At 30.7% G+C, this 23,022-nt stretch overlaps 1 protein-coding gene across 8 annotated transcripts; it reads right to left on the reverse strand.

Moving 5' to 3' along the window:
- Positions 1-2,716: 2,716 nt before the first annotated feature.
- On the reverse strand, positions 2,717-22,251 carry LOC148620894 (sperm flagella and cilia-associated protein 1-like). 8 transcript variants are annotated; one of them, XR_015921028.1, is made up of 9 exons: positions 21,782-22,251; positions 13,970-14,081; positions 12,090-12,310; positions 9,961-10,069; positions 9,308-9,340; positions 8,054-8,083; positions 6,437-6,569; positions 6,035-6,185; positions 5,375-5,512 (listed from the first exon to the last, which is right to left on the reverse strand). XR_015921028.1 is itself a non-coding variant. In XM_088574759.1 (8 exons), exons 1-8 carry the CDS (start codon positions 21,945-21,947, stop codon positions 5,384-5,386), a joined length of 855 nt encoding a protein of 284 aa, XP_088430885.1. In that variant the 5' UTR covers positions 21,948-22,238; the 3' UTR covers positions 2,717-5,383. The 8 variants fall into 8 exon arrangements, 7 of the variants coding, with proteins under 7 accessions (XP_088430885.1, XP_088430880.1, XP_088430882.1 ...); XM_088574759.1 differs by lacking the exon at positions 6,035-6,185 and having other exon boundaries at positions 2,717-5,512; positions 12,168-12,310; positions 21,782-22,238; XM_088574754.1 differs by lacking the exon at positions 6,035-6,185 and having other exon boundaries at positions 2,717-5,512; positions 21,782-22,238.
- Positions 22,252-23,022: the final 771 nt, after the last annotated feature.

Consider the following 23,022-nt stretch of genomic DNA (forward strand, 5'->3'; position numbering starts at 1 on the left):
AGCATTTCCAGAGCGTTTCAGTTTATATTGAAATAAAATAACGAATATATTGACATTCTTATATCTTAAGAACACAGTTCATGGCTGAACTGTTTAAAGATCCTTCAAAACATGATCTGTTGCGAGAATTTAATAACAATTAAGATATCTTGACAAGATAATCCTAACTTTGAAAATGGTTGTATTCCCGAAGCACCCTACTAAGGTATTTACTTTTCATAACTGGTCCGTTTTGCTCGCTCGAAGTTGTAATAAAGTATCAAGTTTTAAAGAACGCAATATATTCCTATTTCTCACCGAAAAGCTTTTGCACCAAGGGTACCGATTTCACAAACTTCTAGAAAAGGCTTTGTTAATATTTTTAGAAGTTTTTAAAGTTTGATAAAAGAATATAATAGCACTTGCAGGTTCTTAATTAATAATGATGTTGCTTACCCAGTTTTTTTAAAATGAAAATATAGTCTTTTAGATTTCTTTGATGCGATTTTTAAATCATTGTCTATTCTTTTAACCTTGTTTTTACAAAAAAAAAAAACAGATATTCGACACCTAATTGCAACCCTACGTACATACTAATTCATTGTTAGTATTGCTTTTATCAAATATCACCTTTTTAGTACATGACGTTACTACTCCAAATCCAGTCCACTGGAATTGTAGTGACCGATTACTTATAACGCTGGTAATTTTGATGGTATTGTCGTTCTTTCGTATGTTCTGAGTTTGCTTGCGTTCTTTAATGGGATATTTCATTTTGTCTATAGGTTGTATGTTGAGATATTCCATGAAGGAGAATTGGATATTTTACTTGGTGAATTATATGGTGTGTGTTGTTTTCATTTTTTACCTTACATTAAAAAGGGATGGTTAAGGCATTATAAAGCCAATTTAACCCCGCCGCAGACATGCGCCTGTCCCCAGTCAAGATGTTTTTTAGTGTTGTTATTAGTTTCTTTTGAAGAAGTGTCATCGTTCTGTTACAATGGATTTTATAACTATTGTTGCCCGGAACTGTCAGAGCTTCCTTCAAGGTGTGTCAATATTTACTGAAGACCTTTTGGTGACCTCCTAAGGTCATTGACAATCTTAAAATATATGTGGATGGCCATTTGATATTGACGGGAGGTCTTGGAAGACTTCGGATCAAACTATTTATTTTTACCATTTTAATGTTTACAATAATTATTTGTTACATAAATCGAATCATATTTATGTTCATAAATGTAAAACTACAATGTTCAGATCAGATTTGTTTGAAAGGATCAAATGATTTATCTCCCATCTTCGAAATTTTTTTTCGTAGAACACATCATCTCAAGCTTAGACAAGAAACTAATGAAGGAGTCAAGATAGGTATTTTATAATCTTATTTGTGAATGATTTATCTCCCATCTTCGAAATTTTTTTTCGTAGAACACATCATCTCAAGCTTAGACAAGAAACTAATGAAGGAGTCAAGATAGGTATTTTATAATCTTATTTGTGAAACTTGAGTGTATGCATTCTTCTTAAAAAATTATTATTGCTTTCATCATAGATTATATCCTGGTTCAACCGGAATTGTCTTCGGTATATCAATTATCCAATTTCTCAGATGTATCATATACTAAGTTTTATACTAAGTTTTAAATGATTATTTATTCGTGATTTGCAATTCATTTCAGTTTTGGTTACAGCTTATTAGTTATTTTCTTTAAACAGTTAAAGGACAAGTTCTTGTAAATAATAAAATCAATTCACTGACTTAATATCTACTCATTGACCTAATATCTACTATGAGCAACTTATTATTTGAAGCGAAATAAAAACAATTATAACCTTTAAAAATAATAATTTATTTACAGAACATCGTATGCTTGAACGGAGTCAAAACAAATCACCGTATTTGTATTTTTTTTCTTTTTTTACGACTAAATGTTAACAGCAAACCTCAAGTGTGCTAAACTATTTTCGAAATAAATTTGAAATAAATATAACCACATAATCAAGGAAGAGAAAAAACGATAAAGGAATATTTTTTTTAATTCACAAAGCTTGAAAACATCTATTGTTCTTTAATTCTGTTGTGTTTAGTTTTCTGTGATAACTCACTAAACAAAGCGAATAGAAAAAATATCGTTATTGCAGATTGTACTTTAAGTTCATAATTACAGACAATGTGTATCAAATAACTTTTATAGAAGTCTCTGGTGCTGGATTTGGCTTCCTATGTTTGATTTTGAGTACCAGTACTAATTCATTTTTAATCTTTAATTTCCTCAGTATTTGGTTCTTGTGTTTTTTGTTTTCAATGTTAATATGATTGGCATTTTAATATTTCCATAGTTGAAAGTATTTCCTATATTCTTTTAAGATCTTGCTAATCATTAAACCAGCTCATTGACCTTATATCACCTACGATAATCAAATAATTTGAATCGAAGCAAAAATGATAAATTATGTACGGAACATCGTATGCTTGAACTAAGGAAAACATATGAACAATATTTGTTGCCTTTCTACTTAATGACTTAAAGTTTACAAAAACAGCGAATCTCAATTGTGCTTGAAATTTACGTAATAAAGTTGAAAATGATCAACTATAACTAAAACAAGGAAGGAATAAGATTCACAAAGCTTATTTCTTTTCCCTTTAATTATATGATTCATTTTGTTTGCTGTTTTGTTCCGTATTTTTTTCTTTTCGTTTTGTGTGGAAACTGACAAACACAAAAACTAGAAAACTATTTTTATTGTAGGAGATTTGTAAATTAAGTTTAATAATTACAGACAATGTATATAAAATAACTTTGAAATAGAAAAAAAATATCTCTTGTATAAAATATACAATTTTTAACATATAACAGTTTAATGAAAACCAACAAACAAGTAGAAAACACAGTTGGCACAAGACCTAACCACTAATAAGATGACTTGACACAAAAAGTAAAACTCAAAACTATAAGTAGTAAACATGAAGCATAAACAATAAGACCCAGTGTATAGCGACAAAAGCTTGAATTTTTTTAATGTTTCAGGTGAGTTTGTTTTAAAAGATAGACAAAAAACTCAGTTGGAATATTTAATCTTCTTTTAAATATAATCTTCAAAATAGTAAAGAAAACATTACAATGGTTTCCAATAGTGAGAGCAAAACAGAATTTTCTGTCAAATTAAGCAACTTTTTTAACGACTTTTATATAATAAACTGATGCCAGATCAAACGAAAATTACAACTTTACTAACGCCTAATTTACAATTTGCTTTCATTAAATGTTTGTCCACCAGAAAAACATGCAAAATCATTTTTTTTAAATATTTATTGATGCACCTAAATTTTCATTTCATTTTGGTTTATACAATATATAAGGGTGTGTTTGAATCATTTTCAACGGAAAAGTCACTTTCTTACGATTTATTGGTATTGAATGCTTAAGGCCATTAAAATCGTGATTTCAGGCCAATTTTTTTTCATGATAATGAGGTGATTTATCACTGATATTCTTATAGGATATTTGCATGGTTTTCTCATAGACATCCATTTAATCACCTTTTCAAATTTATCTCCGTCAGATGAAATAAAATACATTGAAGCAAACTAAAAATACTACATAGAAATTACACATAAATTGCAGCATTTGAAATAGCTTTAATAACAAAAGTTCAGTAGACTGCAGTATTAATTAAGCAGTTATGTCTAATTGAAATTCAACTTCTGAGTGAACTACAACTACAAGTTAAACAATATGTTAAAAAGACACAAACCATGTAATAAGTATTGATAAAGGAATATTAATATGTATTTTAACAATTATCAACACTTGGTTCAACTAGTAATTACGTACACTGTACAATTTGATAACATATACGTGTGTTTTAGTATGAAATATGCAGTATTTTTGTACCAGAACTTACTAACTTCAAAATAAAAATCTGCTTAAAAATTAATGAATGAAATAAATTCAACATTTAGTAACAAATAAATTGCACCTTTAAAGCTTTTTTGAAGACAATCACAGATACGCTATCAAGTCAAGTCCAAAGTTATATGCAAGTACAGATCAAAGCAGTTAAATGAACTTAAAACCAAGGCTCAGTTGCTTAAACTTGCGATTACTACCATTATTATGTATACATAAAATAACCATAAAACAGCTTGTTCACAGGTAGAACAAATTTCAATTTATCAATGAATTGACTATATGTGTATACATCAATGGCAATACAACAGAACTGAATAATTAAAAAAAACATGAATAGTAAGTAGTCCTTGGTAATACCTTCAACAAAATAATTTACAATCGCAACAGGGCATACAAATTCAGGTAAAAAAGCAAGATAACAAAACAGAGAAAAATCTAGCGCCATACAGAAACAAAACATGTCTATATTTAAGTAATACAATATATATTGGCATTTAAACCAATCATAAGCAATAGCATCTTGTAGTTTTTTTCACTTTCAAGACCTAATTCTAAAGCATAATAGAAGTTGGTCTAATTTGTTATTAGCATTTATTTAATTTAACACGGTAATCTGGAAATTGTCCATTTTCCTGAACAGTAGTTAACCACTGAAAATCTAAAGCATAGGAATGGATCTAATGTATCTATAATTTGTTGACTAGAAGAATGAATTGCCCTGCTATATCAAATACAGTAACACCAATCATATAGAAATTATAAAACACTTTCAAACTTATTGTAAACAATATCCTGAAGAACTAAATCACGCTAAAATCATAAGTACTTTTTAAACTGACATTTTTTCATTGAAAACAGCACAATGAGCAATAACAAGAGTGGAAATGATGCAAGGTGTTAACCATTGATTGATTATAATGTGACAAGTGTACTTATAGATTTTATGATGAGAGTAAAGGTTGGGTTATTATACCTATTTAGTATAGGTTGAACATAAGACAATAACCTTAACTAAAACAGATTATTTGGCCGTGTATGGAAACTATTTACATTAAACAAGAAGAAAAACAAAGACCATAATATACATTTTGAACCAGTGAGATTTATACAGCTGTGTGGCTATCTATGACATTTCTGTAAATTTGAAAATATTTTATAATGTTTTCATAAGAAGTTTTTTCCATCACTGCTAACTTTGTGAAAGTTATTAGTATTCACGTGACTTAAAATGATTCCTTTACAAAACTTACTATTTGCATTTCTAGTTACACATTTTCTCAAAGCATGTATATTAGTAATACTGTTAATTAATACTGAATGTAAAATGACGTTTTAATTTATTATGTTTGGAAGATCAACTATGGTTCTTCTTCCAAGAAAGTTTCCAAGTCTTTGTTTTTCTTCTGGAGAACTGTTACGTCCCTGAAGTTAAGTACATCTTAGATGACATCTGTTAGTCAAGAGGTCTATTTACACTGAGTCTATCTGTATCTTTTTGTAGTCACATAGTACATTCCTTGAACTTGTGACAACTGTGTTTGCAAATCTTCAATTCGGATTTCCTTAAGATGTAATAGCTGTTCTAATCTCCGTATTTTCGAATTCAGTATCTGGAAAGAAAGCATATTTTTTTAAATGCTAAGCATGACCAGACGTATCTTATTTACTGATAAATGACAATTAATGTGTAAATCAAACACAGAATAAGAAAAAAAAACCAATTTTTTATATTAAACAAGTTAAAATTACTTTCCCCCATTCTAAGCCAGTGATTAAATATGCACGAAACAAGGGGGTGATTAAATTTCTGCTACAGTATTCCATATTTCACAGTTTTCTACAGACTTCATGGGAGAAACAGATTATCCTCCAATGCTCTACGGGAATACAAGATTCCTCCACTCTCGATAGTTAAATTTAAAATTTTCCTATCTGAGTGATGAAATTTTGTAATTCCCTCAAGACTGAAGGAGAATTTATTTATTTTTCATGACTTCGAAACAAACATCCAAGGAAACAATCAATAAAGCTTGATGTTTCTCAAGAATGACCGATTCATAATCACTTCACTCTACTGCATTATACATAAACCTAAATAAGGAGCATTAACTGCAATCTTATTACAATTAGACCTGTCAATTGTTCCATTCAGTCACTCCATGTAGGGTGTAACAAAACTCCATTTCTTCCTTCTGTTCAGTTGACCTTTCCAGAATTGTTGGGTTTTTCCCTTTGAATAATGCTTTCAAAATCATGACAGATGAACTCTGATTGGCTGATCATCTGAACAGAAAGTAGAATGGAATATAACTAACCAACGTCATATTTCAAAAAAAAATTCTGAAATTTCTAGGTATTTCTCAATTCAAAATCAAAAATTTCCCGCCTACACATCCCTTTTTATTACGTTAAATCTTGAAAGATGCTGGATACATACTAATCATATATATGTAAAGACTTTTATTTTAACGAGGTCCTTGTCTTCCAATAGACTCCTGGCTAAACTGTTGTGCCTGTCTGTAATACATACTTACTTTAATGGTTTCATTTTTTGCAAGATTTTCCATTTCTTTTTCTTCTAACAGACTTCTAGCTACACTGTCTGATGATGGTACTATAAACAATTTAGGTTCGTACAAAGGCTGTTTACCATCTCCTAAATATGTCCTGCGAACAAAAACATAATTTTGTAAGATTTGTAGATCTCTTGACATTAAAAACATTTTTACCGGAACCGGTTGTTTTGCACTCAAGAAAAAAACGTGTTAATATCAATTTGCAAATAATTTTAGACGAACAAAGCCAACAACTGTTTGTATGTTTATCATCAACCAAGCCGTTTGTCGTAATTTTCATTAATCAAGCAAATTCTGTAGTTGTTTTTATTGTTGCAGAGTTTGTATGGCATACATGCGACTGTGCTGGCAAATGACATCATATGAATTGAAAATGAAAAACGTGTGCATCTCAATTCATATGAATTTCAAATGGCATATTTGACAAACCGGTACATTATAAGTAAGCAACAATTATAATCATGGTTAGAAAACATAATTTTTTTCAAGTATTCTTTTATTAGATCTTGATTAATGCAATGCTTAAAGTTGACCAGCGACCTTTGGAGAGCCTACTGGTTACGTTGTATGAGTTGTCGTTATCTCCGTTCCAGCTTCAATGGATTATTTGCATGTTGTATCTTATGCATTTGTAAAAAAATGTATTTAATCCTTAAAGTAAAGGGTATTTGACGGGTTTCACCAATCAGTAAGTATACTTCGAGGCAAGTAATAACGTCCAAGTACCTTGTCTACTACGACTATTTTCACAATTACGAATCTGTGAAATCGACAACAGAACAGTTTCTGTTTTGTGTTTATTGGCAATTTTTACATATTCAATGAGTTAAAGACAATTACATGATATGGTACACATGTACATGTACTTGTTTGTTATATTTTCACTGTATTAAGTCTATTTTTTTTACTCTTTAGTACCAAAGTCTATGTATCCCTTTATAAATAAAATAAATCTAAAAAGTGTTTAAAAAATGTTTTAAAAAAAGAAAAGGGCAAGGAAAATAAAATATGTCGAAGTACAACAACCAGTAACAAACTCAACAGTAGCGCCTTCCATTCTACAGGACTAACTATCTAGTCTACAGTCTAACTTATCGAAATGTAATACCTAAATCCTTAATTCTAGCTAATTCACACCTGTCACCAATTTAAGAATTCTGTGTGTGACAAAATATTATTCAATAATTTTCGCAACATCTCTTTCACCAAAAAAAAATCAAATACTCGTTTATCTTTTATGATGAACTGATATGGTTCGTGTTCATGTATAATTAAAGCTACACATTTAGAGAGCTTCACATGCACATCACAGAGGAAAATGTTTACATCCACAACATCAAAACCATCTATTGTATGTATGTTATAAACACAATATTTATATTGCCAAAATAATAAAATAAAATATGACAGTTTCCTATTTAGATTTGTTTATCATCTCATCTCCAGTTAAAGTTTCATGCATACTAAACTTTCTATATTTTAGCATTAAACAGATATATTAGAATGCATAATTAATTGGCAGAAAAATGCAAAAAACAAGTAGTAGCCAACTAAGCTTTTATTGCATTTTCTTACCAGATTATACTTTTAGGTCTAGGAAATTTTCTGGAAAATGACAAACAGAGTAAAATTTAGGGCACACGTAGTAGAAAAATGCCCAGAATAAATATTTTTTATTACGACTGTTTCAGATTTATATAAACAAACTTCCATTTTTTTAATGTTTCATTATTGTCAAATAATGATAATATCACCAAAATAATCATTCAATTGATTATTACGTGTTCCTATAAATTTTATTTGTAATAATAACATTACTACTTTTATATAATACCGAATCCTATAAACTTATTATACACCAGAAATAGTTCAAAATCTATTGGTATTCTGAACCTACCGAATAAGAAAATTAAGAGTTCTAATTATAAACTATGAAGAAGCTTATGATTTAATTTCTCCAGGTTTTAATCTTTTAAGTTCAAGATAAACCTAGTTCTTATCATATGTAAATACTTCCCCACCAAAACTAGTGAAGTAATCAGAGTATTGATATTCAGCTCAAACGCTTAATGACTTATCAATAATAAATACAGCATTAAATTGGAAAAAAAATGGCAAGCTGTCGATCAGTCTAAAAGTCTGGTTTCGTATCGATCAGATGGGTCATTGCAAGCAATAATCAACAGCTCAATTTATATTTAATCACTCTGCTTTCAAAACATAAAAGTTGGAAACTAGTTAATATATAATGTACAGATGTACAGGTAAATGAGTGTATAATAGCCTCATGAGATGACATTGGGCCAAAATCATCGTTTATATATATATATATATATAACTGATTAATATTCATGATGGTTTTTTACCTCATAAAAACTTATTTTAAGTCAGTAAAAACATAATTGAAAATCATCAACCCACATTACAAACTGGAGCATTAATTGTTAGGACTCATATTCAGCATCTATTATTACATGTAATCTAACATAAGTTTTTTAATCAATAATTGATTTCTGTGAAATGTTTAGATAATGTCTACCTGTTCTCATTGTTCAAATATATGTTCTTTGTTATCTTTTTTCTTATGCATTTTTACTGATGAAGGAAAACATAACATATACAACCTATTTCAATTCAAACTGAGGTTAAAGTGCATTCATTTAACAACAAAGAAGTTATTATCAGCTGCTTCATTTGAAAATTAGGGTTTTTTTTAAATCTCAGTTTTTAACAGCAAATCAGTCTTATGCTTGCAATGTATATCAAAAGCAAACCACTGCCACGGCCAGAAACATGGTGCAACCACAATCCAATCTAAATCAATATTACCCTGGATAGTCGTTTAGACTAGCAGAAAAAATGCTGGAAATAAAGTTTAATTTCTAAACATTACTTTTTTTTTTATAGAAAATGATCATAAAAGGCTATACAAAAAAAATTATTAAAACTCCAAACAAAAAGAAGCCCTAAGCAAACTGCAAGACTTCGCTACTGCATTGACAAATCGGAGGTTTTCTTTAACGAAATGAAGATTTAATGTCTACAGTAATTTAGTCTTATAGCTGTTACACTAAATAATGGCATGAAAAGAATGTATGTAATCTGTGTTTTTTTTATAAATAAATATATATATATATATATATATATATAAATGGAGTGCCACTGTTAATGGTATAGGTAAAATCAACAATTACCAAGGTAAGATTAATCTCATATAATAAAAAGTGGTATTTAAAGAATCTAAATACAAGGAAACATTAGTCAAATGAAGAGTAATAACAAAACTACCGAACTGATTAACTCCACGCAATAGTCAAAAGAAAAAATTAAAAAGGAAAGTCCATAAAACAAATGCCAATATCAAAGCAAAACCGAGAAATGTTGCATGCATGTGAGCATTATTGAGTACGACAGCTTCCATGTCGGTTCATTTAGCAAAACTTTAACGAATCAATTGTTGACTGATAACATTGAGAACCTACGATCTATCTGGGTGACTGTGAGGGATTTCTCCTGCATTATATTTTCTTGGAGACTTCACTTTCTCTGGTGAACTTCTCCCTGTTGATTTGGAAACTGGAACTAAAGCCTCTGTAATGAAAATAATGACATTGATACTATTTACATTTGAAATGGAAGGCAATAATAATCATAAAAAGCATCAAAATATATGAATAAATCATATGTTATCAAAACATTACAGGCTTCGTTGAAACATGTAAAGTCACTTTATCAAATAATATGTAGGGTTTTCCAAATCTGAAAGTTTAATCAAAAGACTTAAAAGTCTTACGATGTCAACGGCTGACTAATTAATTGCAAGTTTGATGGGTTGAACTGTCGTACGTTATCTGAAACATGTAATCATAAAAGCTATAAACATTATAATGTACACTTACTATGTTAAAATTGTCAATTTATTCGTTTGGTTTTCCCAATTAGAAACAAAACATAACTGTTACTTATAAAAATATTTTGCTTAGTTGAAATGTCGTAGAATTCAGAATTTCTTTTATATTGTATATATTTTTATTACTGAATATATGAACATGCAGTATTAAAATGTTGGTTTAAATGTTTATACAGCCATATATAATTATAGTATGAAAATGCAAAATACGTAAAGTGCTGTAGTTACAGACTCATTTATGTTTTGTTCGTCAATAGGTATGTATCAAGTTACAAAAAACGTTGCATTGTTAAAAAAAGACTAAACTGTCATGTCATTGTCCTTATAGATAGTTTTGACAGAATAAATAGGTAAATTATTCTACAGCACGACATAGACAGTAGTAGAACATAAAAAAATGTATCGACAGTAACAGAAACAGGGGAACGGGAAACTAGTGTCTTCTGCTTTTCTAGAAACACCACATGTGCGAATCGGGAGATTTTGAAAAGAGGTTCTAAATACAATTAGTCACTTGATCCCACAGTCCACGAAATTAACCATCATTTCAAACAAAAGAGGGGATCCAACCGCCAAAACCCAACCTCCCCCACCCCGGGTCCACCAATGCACTACATGGCCTACGTAATAACTCAATCATTTATATCACTACATCATAGGCTAAACATAAAAGTCTACCAGAAAAGAACTGTGCAAAAAATTAATAACAGCATCCTCTCTCGCTGTGTAATGAATAAGGTTCACTGCTGTTCATTTGTTTTACCGATCGAATAAACACAAAAAGCGATAACATTTATGCTATTATTTTATTTTGTTAGTCTCTTTATTCCCTTTCTCAGCTTTATAGCAATTGTAGTCTAAAGTCATTTTCAGTAGGAAAATGTTATTCAAATTAAACTGTTAAAGCTTAAAATGGTATATGTAATTACCATTGGTTTTACGCTTCCGGAAGTGTAAATGACGCAAACTATGTTTCCCTAATCTTAATTCACAACTAAATTACAACTTTAAACTCTGTGGAGAAAATATTGATATTTATTCATAACATTTTAAAAAGGAAAGACTGGTAGCATATCTATTGTTGAATATTATAAGCTTTATTTCATGCAAAAATTATGTGCGATTTTGCGTATGTTTATAGAAATGCTGTTCTTAACGTTGCAATAAAGATTGGTATAAGTTTCAAGCCCTTTAAAAGAACATAAACGTGTCATGGTTAACTTTATAACAAACACGAACCCTCACACCACTGCAAGAAATTGTACAAAAGAGTATGTGAAAGAAAAACAATATACATTTTACCACATTTATGTACACATTTCTAAGTACACCCTCCCTGTCTTAAAAAAATTGTTAAGTATTTGCTAAAACCAGTTTAGATCTGACATGATTTAAAACAACATTCATTTTTGAAAGATTCAAAATTCGTTTGCATATGTATCACCCAAGTTAGAGTAAAGAGAGTTCATTTTTTTATCCAAGGATTACTTTATTTGTTTAAAGAAGTATATGTTCAAGCCATGAAAAACTATCGAAGTGTAGTTGAGGGTCATCTCAGAACTAAAACAAATCTAGTTTTCTACGGCCCATAAATGTGTAAAACTGCTTACCAAGGTGTAGACACAGCAAATATGGAGTGTTAAGTAGCAGAGTCCATGTAAATCACAGCAGACTGGATTGAGAAATGTTTTGGAGACTTACTTGAATCTTTATTGAAATCCTTATTGAAATCTTTGTCCATAGATACGTGTTGTAAGTCGATTTCCCGACGACTCCTACCTTGCCGCTCGAGCATTTTATCGATCTGCATTCGTAACAGCATGAGTACTTTCTCTATCACCCTGGGTTTAGGATTTGTTGTGTTAGCTAAAGCTCGAATGACATCATCAGATAAATCTAAATCTAATTTACGAAGAACTCGTCTGAAAAAAATATAACTTGTTTCATAAATTACGGTTCTGTACATAAAATAGATATGATACAACGAATAACTGGACGTGTACTATGCGTATCACTAGAAACAAAAATAAGCCACAGTGATTTATCATTTGGCATGCATTGTCATTATCTGGATAAGTGTCATGATTAAACATGTCTTCCTGTACTCCAGCCTTGATATTTTCTGACTTGAAAGTAGCTGCTATGGAGGAACGAATTTTAACCTTTCATGTTGTAGGACCAGTTTTTCTAAATTGAACTGGTATAAATGTAAAAAGCCAATTGCTGTGATTCAACCTTAGGAATGCTTAACTGTCAACATGACAGTATTTATCATCTTTACCTGGGTTACGAATAATCTTTGTGCCTCGTTTTCATATTCTGTACAGAAAACAGCAGCGTACAACAATTTTTCAAGATTTGAAACTTCCATCGAATTCTCAAATATAGAGAAGGCCAGTAACAGTAAAGAAATGCGCTTTCGCATTGAACGGATTGCAGTGAATTCAAATAAGAGCTGTCAACTCCTGTTTCAATATTTTTAAGTTAACAGAAGTATAGTAAATTCACTGTGTTCTCTCGTAAAGAATGTTCTAGACAAGGAAGAATAATATACAATTATGATCAGTATTTGTCAATTAATGCCAGTACACAGTAGATCATTTAAGAAACTAATGCATAAGAAAGGAGTTGGTTAAGTCATCTTATATTTTTGCGCTTGTATCTCAACGTCGAATGAAGGTCAAATAATGTTAAAAAACGGTACCTTTCTACTTTAAAAAAATTATAAAGTTTTATCGAATTCCTTTTGTGATCTAGTTGATCTCGCGTACAGTGATGAAATATAAATATCATATTGACAGTGTACAAAACAGAAATCCCGAGGCATGTACTCAATGATACTTTATAGAACTGCAAAGTGTCTGTTACTCATATAAAGTAGGAGGTTGGTATTCCGATCCTAAAAGTCGGGTTTGTACCAAGTCGAAAAATAGCTTGCCAGACAAACTCTTGCATTGCTAGAGTAATTTTCTGTATACGATAATCAAAATCGCGTCCATGTTGCAGACCCGAGCACAGACATTGCATCAGTCACGTGATCACAATCGCTTTCGAAAGCAATTCTAAGGACGAAGAAAAAGTAAATAAATGGGGGAAACGCCATACTTAGTAATAACACAAATTGTAAATAAATGCAAAAACATCAGTACTGACAAATAAGATTAACTGGGGACAGAAACACTGACAGAAATTTCAGTGGCAGATCCAGAGAACCAATTAACAGATTAAAGAGGGCACCAGGGGGCTAAAAAATCCTAAATAACACATTTAGACACAAAAATACGCTATTTTAATTTTTGCAAATTGATAAGCAACCCCTTTTGGATCCGCCTATGAATTATACGTTAGTACATGCTAGTCCTTACATAACAAGTGAAATGAATATTTTTTAACGTACATGAACTGCGTGGGTTTAGTAATAAAATATACACTTATATATGAACTTCATACAACTCAGCCCAAGAACTTCTAAATTTATGACACGAAAATTACTTCTTTCTAAATTTGTTCAACAAACAACTTAAATGTATGTGTCAAAAGTCAAGTATTTTATAGCAGTAGTGTAAGTTAAAATATCTTACCTGTTTAACAAGTACCAATTTTCCATTTTCTGTTTCGTAGCAGCTGCTGGTGTGTAATTGTGAAGTTCTACCATTTTGGGTAGGTAATGAGAAATTATTTCTGCGACTAACACTGAAATGAATTGAAAATAGCGTAAAATCAGAGTATGGAAATAGTTGAAAGTAGAAGGAACCAATCCATGTTAACGGAGCAAGAACGATGAACGAGACATTCAAAGTTCAGGGACAAAGACTTACAAAGAAAACATCACAAATAATACAATATTAGCTCAGAGACTGTGTACAGACAACCAAACATTAAATGAGCAACCTGGACGATGATATTGATGCGATTAACTTTGTACGTAAAAAAGGCAAAAACACTGAACAGAGAAAAAATCAAAGCACCAAGACTAAAATTAAGAGATAGAAACAGATCAGTCAATATTGGATTTGATAGAACACCCTGAAATAACTCGTATGATATCAGCTAGTTAAAGCATTCACGGGTTTTATGACAATGCAATGGCTAAGAATAAAACCCTCTAGAATTACGATGAACAATTTATAATTACATCGTTTCAGAATTTCAGTGTAAAACCAAATAAGGGTTGTATAACATAATCGAACTATAACTATCGGAAGGTTCAAACCTTAAAGCTTGTGGTACAATGTAGCTTACTTTTTTTATTGTAGACTAGCGCACATCAGTTACCGATAAAGTATGCCTAAACAGATTTTATAGTTTCGAAGTTTGTTGTAGCTGACAAGACTTTCAAAGCAATTGGAATTGCAACTTAACCAAATTTAAAACACTTTTCGTCTCCTCTTGCATTTTTATTATTAGACCCAACAAATCTGTTTTAAAATTCAGAAGACATTTCGTAAATCATGATTGCCATGCTTGTTCAAATAGCTAGGTGTGGATATAACAACCCAATACTCTTGTATATAGACACGCTTATTTTCAAATTCAATTCCTCCTCTCGATGTTTGTATTGATAATGCAAATAGTTACAACTATTCATTATTGAAGATAATTTTATCAAATGAATAAGACAACTGTCACCCAGTCAGCACGATCATGATGTCAATATTATGGCGTGTTGTCGATTGATACCACGATGATTAAAATTAGAATTTACTCAAGTATCCACAAGTTTGCTTAGAGATATGTATATAGGAATGGCTTCCTGTCATTTAATTTCCTTTACATAATATTTAAGACCATTGAGACGCTGTAATTGTTGACTTTATGGCTAAAATACATATTCCTTCCACTTCTTGTTTGGGATTAGTTCCTAAGACCCCCGGGGATTTTAGTTCAGGATTTCTTTTATTTGTTAAGGTTACTGGACAAAGCACTAACAGCAACAATTTGGAATTTAAAAATTAAATTCCTGATAACATTCACTTTTTTCTGGTGATAGGTGCTTTAAGTGCTGTCGTTTTATTATACTGTACTAGATGTATTGTGCGATTAACTTTTATTTGTTGTAGTAAATGGGATTAAATAGCAACGGCCTATATAATTATACAATATCATATGGTTTTTTTTCATATCAATTGCCGTAATATCCCTGACACATATGTTAATACGAGGGTTTCTTCGAGAGGGTTTATATGGGTTGAGGGGATATGGGGGAACATTCATATCATTCTGTTTATTACTAGAATATATATCGGACAACATCACTCATTTAGGTGATCTATGCCGTTATGGATGCTTACAGTCAATCCGTGTCATCTATGCAGAAAACCCAATGTTATAAATAAAACAAATCAAACCGTTATCCTCAACCCCTCTACAGTCAAAGTTAACATGTGGGTTCTATACGATCAGTGCAAAAAAACAATACATGGTCCACTAGTTGAAAATAAAAGTTTAATATCACGGATTCATACATTATCTCTTTTCACAGTCGTGCCCTTTAACTACATGGCATACAGTGCCAGGGGGCATATTGAATAACCTGTTAAATGCAGGCTCCTTTATTGTAATATTTAATCATTGAAAATAGTTTGGTTATTGGTAGGGGTTGTTTTTTGGTACAGCGACTGGAAGGTATACTAGACCTATAATAGGTTTCGAATGGAAACTATAATTTGCCGATTGGTCAATTATTTTTTGTTTATATACGTAAGACATATATTGCATGATACATGTATATATATATATATATCTGTACTTTACACTTCATATTTTCATATATATGTAGCAATCAAAATCATTCTATGACATTAGTGCAACTTCTTTCGTTGTTATGTGTAAAGGACTATTTAACACTTCCAATCGCTTTGATAAAAAACTTGCTAAATAAGATCCTCGAAATTAGACCCTGAACAAAATCTAATGAAAGATTTAAGATTCTCCGGTAGACTGACTGTCTTTGTGTACTGATTAAAATCACGAAATCAGCCAAAAAGTTATACATAAAAATCCATAAAAAATAAACTATATGCCTTGTTCTGTTATAAATAATGCAAGTTACGGTTATGGAAAGCAGGAAGTAGCTGCATTCCAGAAGGTTAAAGGATACAAATACGTTATGTAAACAAGAATCTTCATTTAAAGCAAAGCCACTTTCTGAGATTGCCTATAGGTTAATATTGTAGCCAGTAATCATCACCACGTCCTGTGCTTTAATAGGAAAAATGGTATGTGCGTATTTGTGTAATCATGTACCTAGTTTGATTGATTGAGAAATGTAGTTTAACGTCCTATAGCAGAAGTTCATGCATTTCTGGAAAAGAGCGACTGACCAATCGAAAAGACCCTATCAGCCCCAGTCAAACAGACTGAGCTGGATTTTAGTGTGCTAGCACCCAGAAGCAACAGTCCGTGGGAAAACGCATTATCCTTCTTGCACAGTATTATAACTCTGAACCAACCAGTTGTAATTCTACTCCCCACTTGGCAAAATATTCCTAATGAACAAACCAAAAAGCTATACTGGAAAGACCTTTAATTCCAACCGATACTCGAATGTTATGCAGAAGATCAGTCTTATTAATTGAATTAGAGACTTTCAATTGGATTGAGAGACTGAAATATTTGGAATGCTTGACAAAAATATAGATGCATGAAATAAAATATATACGCATTAATGAGAATTGTTTTAAAATATACAAAGCAGGTCCAGTTCCAAGAATTATTTCAGCATTTCAATGACATTTAGGCATGACCACGGGGTTTAGAGACTAACGAAAAAAATGAACCCCAACTTGGTACCCCGATATCTTAAGTGTATGCCGGTCGTTTTGAGTGGTCTGTTATACCCATATATGACCCGAGCTACAACAAAATATATCAGTAAAAATGCATGTAGACCTATTGAAACAATATTTAAATTACGTTTGCTTGATTCACGAAAAACAGTGATTCTGCCACATGGAAAAGTTCGGTAGAATATATACATGTAGCGGAACATGTCTTTTCAGACATTAAATTGGGGAAATATATTTATCAGATTTCCACATGTCATTTGAAGACGCATTGACCAAAAAAAACCACTGAAACAATTATTTTAGTACAAAAAACAGCAGTCCCGTTTTACAGGATGCGGAAGGTTAAATTGGAAAAGCCCTGTTGTATTTATATTTTATATTTTAACCACGATTGAACATAAATGCATATACATGTACATGTATGTTCCAGCTTGTGTATTATATAAGTTTCGTAAAAGATTAAGCTACGGTAATCGGCTTTAGAATTCTTTCAAAATAAGCTCATAAATTTGAACTTGTACCAATTAAACGCATTTGATTGATAAATGGTTTAAAATCAATGCCTATCTTGAAGTGGTGACGACACTTCAGTTCAAAATAAAAATCGTTTCTGTAATGTGTGAATCAAATCTACATTTGAAGTTAGAAAGGACATCCATAAGGCCAAAAAAATACAGGGAATATGATTGTTTCCTGTTACCCTAATTACCCCTTTTTGTACGTACCCTAAACATTCATAGCCATTTTTGGCTTCAGCACTTGTTACCTCATTAAGTCAATGTAAAATGTTTATGAAAAATAAAATAATCTTCCTACCTACATTTGTACATACCTTTCTTTTCTTGATGGTAGCAGGAAACAAGACTATTATTTATTTTTGGGCTTAATTTGCGAACTTTTTGTAGTACATTGATGATTGGGAACAGTCCAAATAAAATTAGCCCCTCTGATTTTTATTTGTTTCGCCAGAGGTACCTAGCAAACAAAACGCAGGGTCTAATTTTAATTAGACTGTCATTGGGAGAGGAAATAAAACTTACTAAAAATCCATCAAAATTAAGTATCTACATGTTCTGTAGCAAAAACAAGACCCACAAATGATAAAAGTAGATGTATTATGACATCAAAAGTAAACAAGCAACTCACAGACTATGGGTGCAAGCTTTAGATTTTTTTGTTGGAGTCATTATTTATCATTATTTTTTGTTTTAACCAATTTAAAATGAAGACCAATTGATCTTCATAGAGTAGTTTTCACCTTTGTAGTCACCATACCAAGTCAGTCACAATTAGAGATATTTTACATATGTTCAAGGCTGCATTAATGTACATGTACATGTATATTTTAAAAGGCAATTGATTACCCTATCCTGCAGTAAGATTAAGTATTTTTACATAAATTCAAAAAGCAGCCGGATACGTGAATAAAGATTTGTACTGTTTTTAGCAGCTACATGTACATGTACGTAACATTCATTAAAACAGGAAACTACATGACCTGTATCTACATACAAATGTAAGTGTTCCTTTAAATGCAGTGACTTTAATAGGATTCCATATACACATGTACATTTTTATTCTTGAAATAGCTACACTAATGACACTAAAAGCACTATGTAAAGATTATTATGAAAAGATTGTAAACTCTCAACAGAAAATTTATTAGACTGCAATGAACAAATGTTTATCCTTGTGTATAATATTTTTCCACTTAACACTTTCACAAAGGAAGAATCATACACAGCTTAACAGGCATTTTTTACATATATTGTCACTGTAAGGAGTTATTTTTCCAATATAAATCCTCTTAACAGCCATAAATGCTACATGAATGTAATCTAAGTATGTGCTTAGAATGTAGAACCAACATGCAGTGTATATTTCTCCTAAAGCCAGATCTGGAGACTTAGGAAGCCCCAAAGCAAGATCTGGAGACTTAGGAAGCCCCAAACCCCCAAAATTTTCCTCCAGAAAAATGAAAAAAAAAAGCATGCACTGTATTGTACAATGTATTTAGTACACATATTAGGTGTATCTCATGAACATACATATACATGTAGTTACAAAACTGGTTCATTTGTGAACATAAAAGACTGTAGAATTTAATACTGAACTTTCAAAAGCACAAAGTAATAGGGAACTTTTAAATATAGACCCCTTGCATGTACAAGTACATTATGTACAAGTACTTATCAACAAACAGACAACTCTAATACAGTATCTCTGAGCATTGAAATTTAATTGTATTTGCAGATTCAAAAATCTATATTTGTACAAAAATTAAGATTAAAGATTAAAGAGACATGAAATATGAAACTTCATATGAACAATATTAATTTTTATGGAAATTTATACTTGTAATTACAGTAACTAATTGAGAAACCTGTGTAAAACAAGTTCAACCTCTCAATATTTAAATGAAAGGAAAGAGTAAACATTCCATAAAACAAATCAATTCTCTAAATTGATCAATTTCATGAGCATAAACACTATTTTTCAGGGTCTTAAACTTTTGTATATAAAATACCCAGTGTAATAAAACAGATGAGAGGGTTTAAACAGCATATCACTTTGGAAACAAGTGACGTGGTTATGTAAAGCCTTAAAAGCTATTTTACATTAATTGATCTATAAAATAGGTTACAGTTTTATGTATTTTAACTTTACTTTTCCAATTAAGTTATATTATTTGAATAAGACTGATAATCAACAATTTAAACCTATAGTTATCTAAATAACATTGATCCTCTAGTTTAATTCTTAAGTTTGAAATTTCTTTGCACTTAACTACTCAAGGTTTTAATTTTTTCAATAATAATTAAAATTTTAGGATTGAACTGTATGTTTCAAAATCTGTCAGTAAAATAAAACCTAATTTGTTCACGGTTCAATAAGAACTACTCTATTTAAATGTTTCAAGATATATATCGCATACCTTTCAACACAAATGTCCAACGGTTTTATCAAAAAATGTATGCCAATCCGATATAATAATACAATGGAGGAGTATAAATACTTTAATCCCTTTCCTTTATTTGGAGGCTTTAAGTCCAAAGAAGTGCATTGAAAATTATACAATATTTAATAAATATATCTAATAAATGACCTCCATGCATGACATGTAGGAGAAAACATCCAAAGCAATTACATGTATTTAATATACTGGTTAGTTGTAATTTATGTTATCAAATGTTTCAAACTGTTTCTTTTCTCTTAATTTATGGTTGTCTTGCCTCATTGGACTGTAAAATTACTTTAAAAACATGATAGCAGTATCCAAGCTACACTAAACAAATACAAAATAGTGAAATATCAATCAGTCAAAGTCTGTTTTGAGTATGCAAAGTATTTTCGCTTTCATCAACATATTGGGCAATATACTATACATGTGTATATACTGTATATGTGTATACATGTACACATCTTCCTGTACCAGTTCTACTAGTATTTTCAAAAAAAAAATTTCAATTTGTTTTCTAAGATTTTGAACTAACAGTCACTATCCTTATAAACCTAAGTTTTGTGGAGATTACATGAGATATTACTTGTAAATGAAAAAAATAGAAATAAAATAAACAAATTTTGTTTCTTGGAATTGAAGGTATCCTGTAAAATGTTTTAAGTGGGTGAATAATCAGCAAACCCTCAATGCTTTGCCACCTTTGAGCATGTAAATTATAAAGAATATATGTAACTCTGAATAAGTTGCATGAACATGACGATGTATAACATAATGAATTATCAAAAATGTAAAATTTGAAATGAATGTACAAACTAATACATGTGTATGTTAGTAAGAAATTATCTCTGAAAGAATAATCTTCTTTATATAATTCCTCATTTTATCATTCATTTTGATGTACATGTACATGTATGTGCAGAAAGTAGACAGAAAGTATTCAAATATACATGGAAATGTATCAATATTTATGGTCAAAGTATAATTTGTAAAATAAACATGTAAACTTACACAAGTACCAATCTGATTAAACATATCATAACAACTGATTTTAATCAGATTGTTCATGTACATGTACATTTTGGTACATGCAAATTTTAAAATTCTTTAAACTTCCACAAATGCTACACTTTAATGTACATGTACAACAAATAAAGAGTTGCCTGAAAGCTAAATTCTTGATTTAATGCACCCTTATGTTCTACAATACAAAAAGTTACCATAACCCCTCAGTCTGACAAACATATGTACATGTAAGGTAACATGTACATGTACTTGCACTTGAGGTAGAATCTTGCAGTAAGATGCATGTCCTATGAGTGATTGATCAAGTTGTTTTTGTTAAATGTATTTTTTTCATTATTGTTTTTTACCTTCCTTACAATTTGTATTGATTCAACCCACCAGGGTTAGTTTTTTTTGCAATGAAATTATAATAATAATAAAAGAGTTACATGTATGTAACTAGCACAGGAACTTGAAATCTTATCAATCCTGTTCATAGCTCTATATGATAGACCTCAATAAAGCTCCAACTGATATAAAATCCATATTTTAAAGCCACTAACATGCACACAGCATTTCAAGCTCAACGATGAAATCTCATTTTGAAAGTGCACAAACATTACTTAGAATGCATTCCCTACCTCCGTCAGAAAAGTCTTTGCATATATTTTTCTTTGGTCTTGTTAAAGGAATTCTGTCTAGCCAATGGTATAAATTTTCTACTTCAACTTCATCGAAATATTCTTCCATGTCCACTCTGGTCAGTCCATTTAACTGTTTACGGAAAGTAATTGTGTCCATATCCATTATGAAATGTCATTTGAGAACTATCACACAAAAACAAGAAATTTTAAATTCCAATCAAGTTTTTTGTTACTATTTCCGTTCCTGTTTACATTCATTGAATACACATGGTTATTAAATTACCTGTGATCGAATACAGGTGAGCTTTGTTGTTGTTTGGTTACAATTGTACTATTCAGACGACATTACTTCCGGTTCAGATAGTGCCTTAATCGTCTCGTATCGTTTCCATTTCGGCCCATGGAATGACCACTTATGTAGAATTCTTAAATGTTTTACAGGCAAGCAGTGTTGATTGAAATTATAAAGATAAATATTATAGATCAAGATATAGTTATTTTTAAATCAACTCAAAATTCAAATTAAGGAAGACTTTTTAAAACTTTAGAAAGCAAAGTATTTTAACAAAGTAAAAAGGAAACAACTTCACGAGATTGAAAAAAAAATCATAAACACAATGAGCAACTCGGAAACCACAAAGTCCTGGTGCAAAAGTTGGACAAGTGTGTGTTTTTCTATTTTGAAAAATTTGTTTATTTTGCGCAAAAATTTGTGCAAAAAATGAGCAGTTGATAGCCTGGATTCACCTTTTTTTTTAAATAAATATCCAACCGCAGCGTAATATAAGTTTTCTATAAACCAGTTACTTATTTTTCCTTAGGCCTTATAAAACTAGTTTAAGATGACCGCAGATTTCACGCGCCTGTCCATATTTGGTCATTAATAGTATGTCGTTATATTACTTTTCAAGTTGATTTCGAAGAATTGTTATCGTTCTGATACTTGGAATTTTATTCCTTTTGTTGTCAAGACCTTTCAGGGCTTACTTAAGGTATGGTTACACTTGTTAAATACCTTTTGGTGATCTCTCAGAGTATTTATTAGTTTACTATATGTACCGTTCTTTCCCATCATTTCCAAAATTAATAGCGTTTCCGGGTGCTAAGAAATATTTGGATACTACAATCTTCCAAGGATGTTTTCTTTTCATAGAACATTTTGAACATATCACCAAGTTCAAATCTAGTGCAGTAAAATATATTTCGGTTATTTTCTTTGTATCTTGTTATTTTATTTA

This window comes from Perna viridis, chromosome 3 (genome assembly GCF_037379345.1).
Source record: "Perna viridis isolate PV_CMFRI_1.1 ecotype Kerala chromosome 3, ASM3737934v1, whole genome shotgun sequence".
NCBI lineage: Eukaryota > Metazoa > Mollusca > Bivalvia > Mytilida > Mytilidae > Perna > Perna viridis.

Excerpts from the sequence above, each read along its gene's own strand:
- LOC148620894 (XM_088574754.1), bottom strand. The coding sequence starts at position 21,947 with ATGGATATGGACACAATTACTTTCCGTAAACAGTTAAATGGACTGACC. Across the intron at positions 14,082-21,781 it reads CAAAGACTTTTCTGACGGAG|TGTTAGTCGCAGAAATAATT; the intron begins GTAGGGAATGCA and ends AATTCATTTCAG. Across the intron at positions 10,070-12,089 it reads GGATTTCAATAAAGATTCAA|AGGCTTTAGTTCCAGTTTCC; the intron begins GTAAGTCTCCAA and ends TTTTCATTACAG.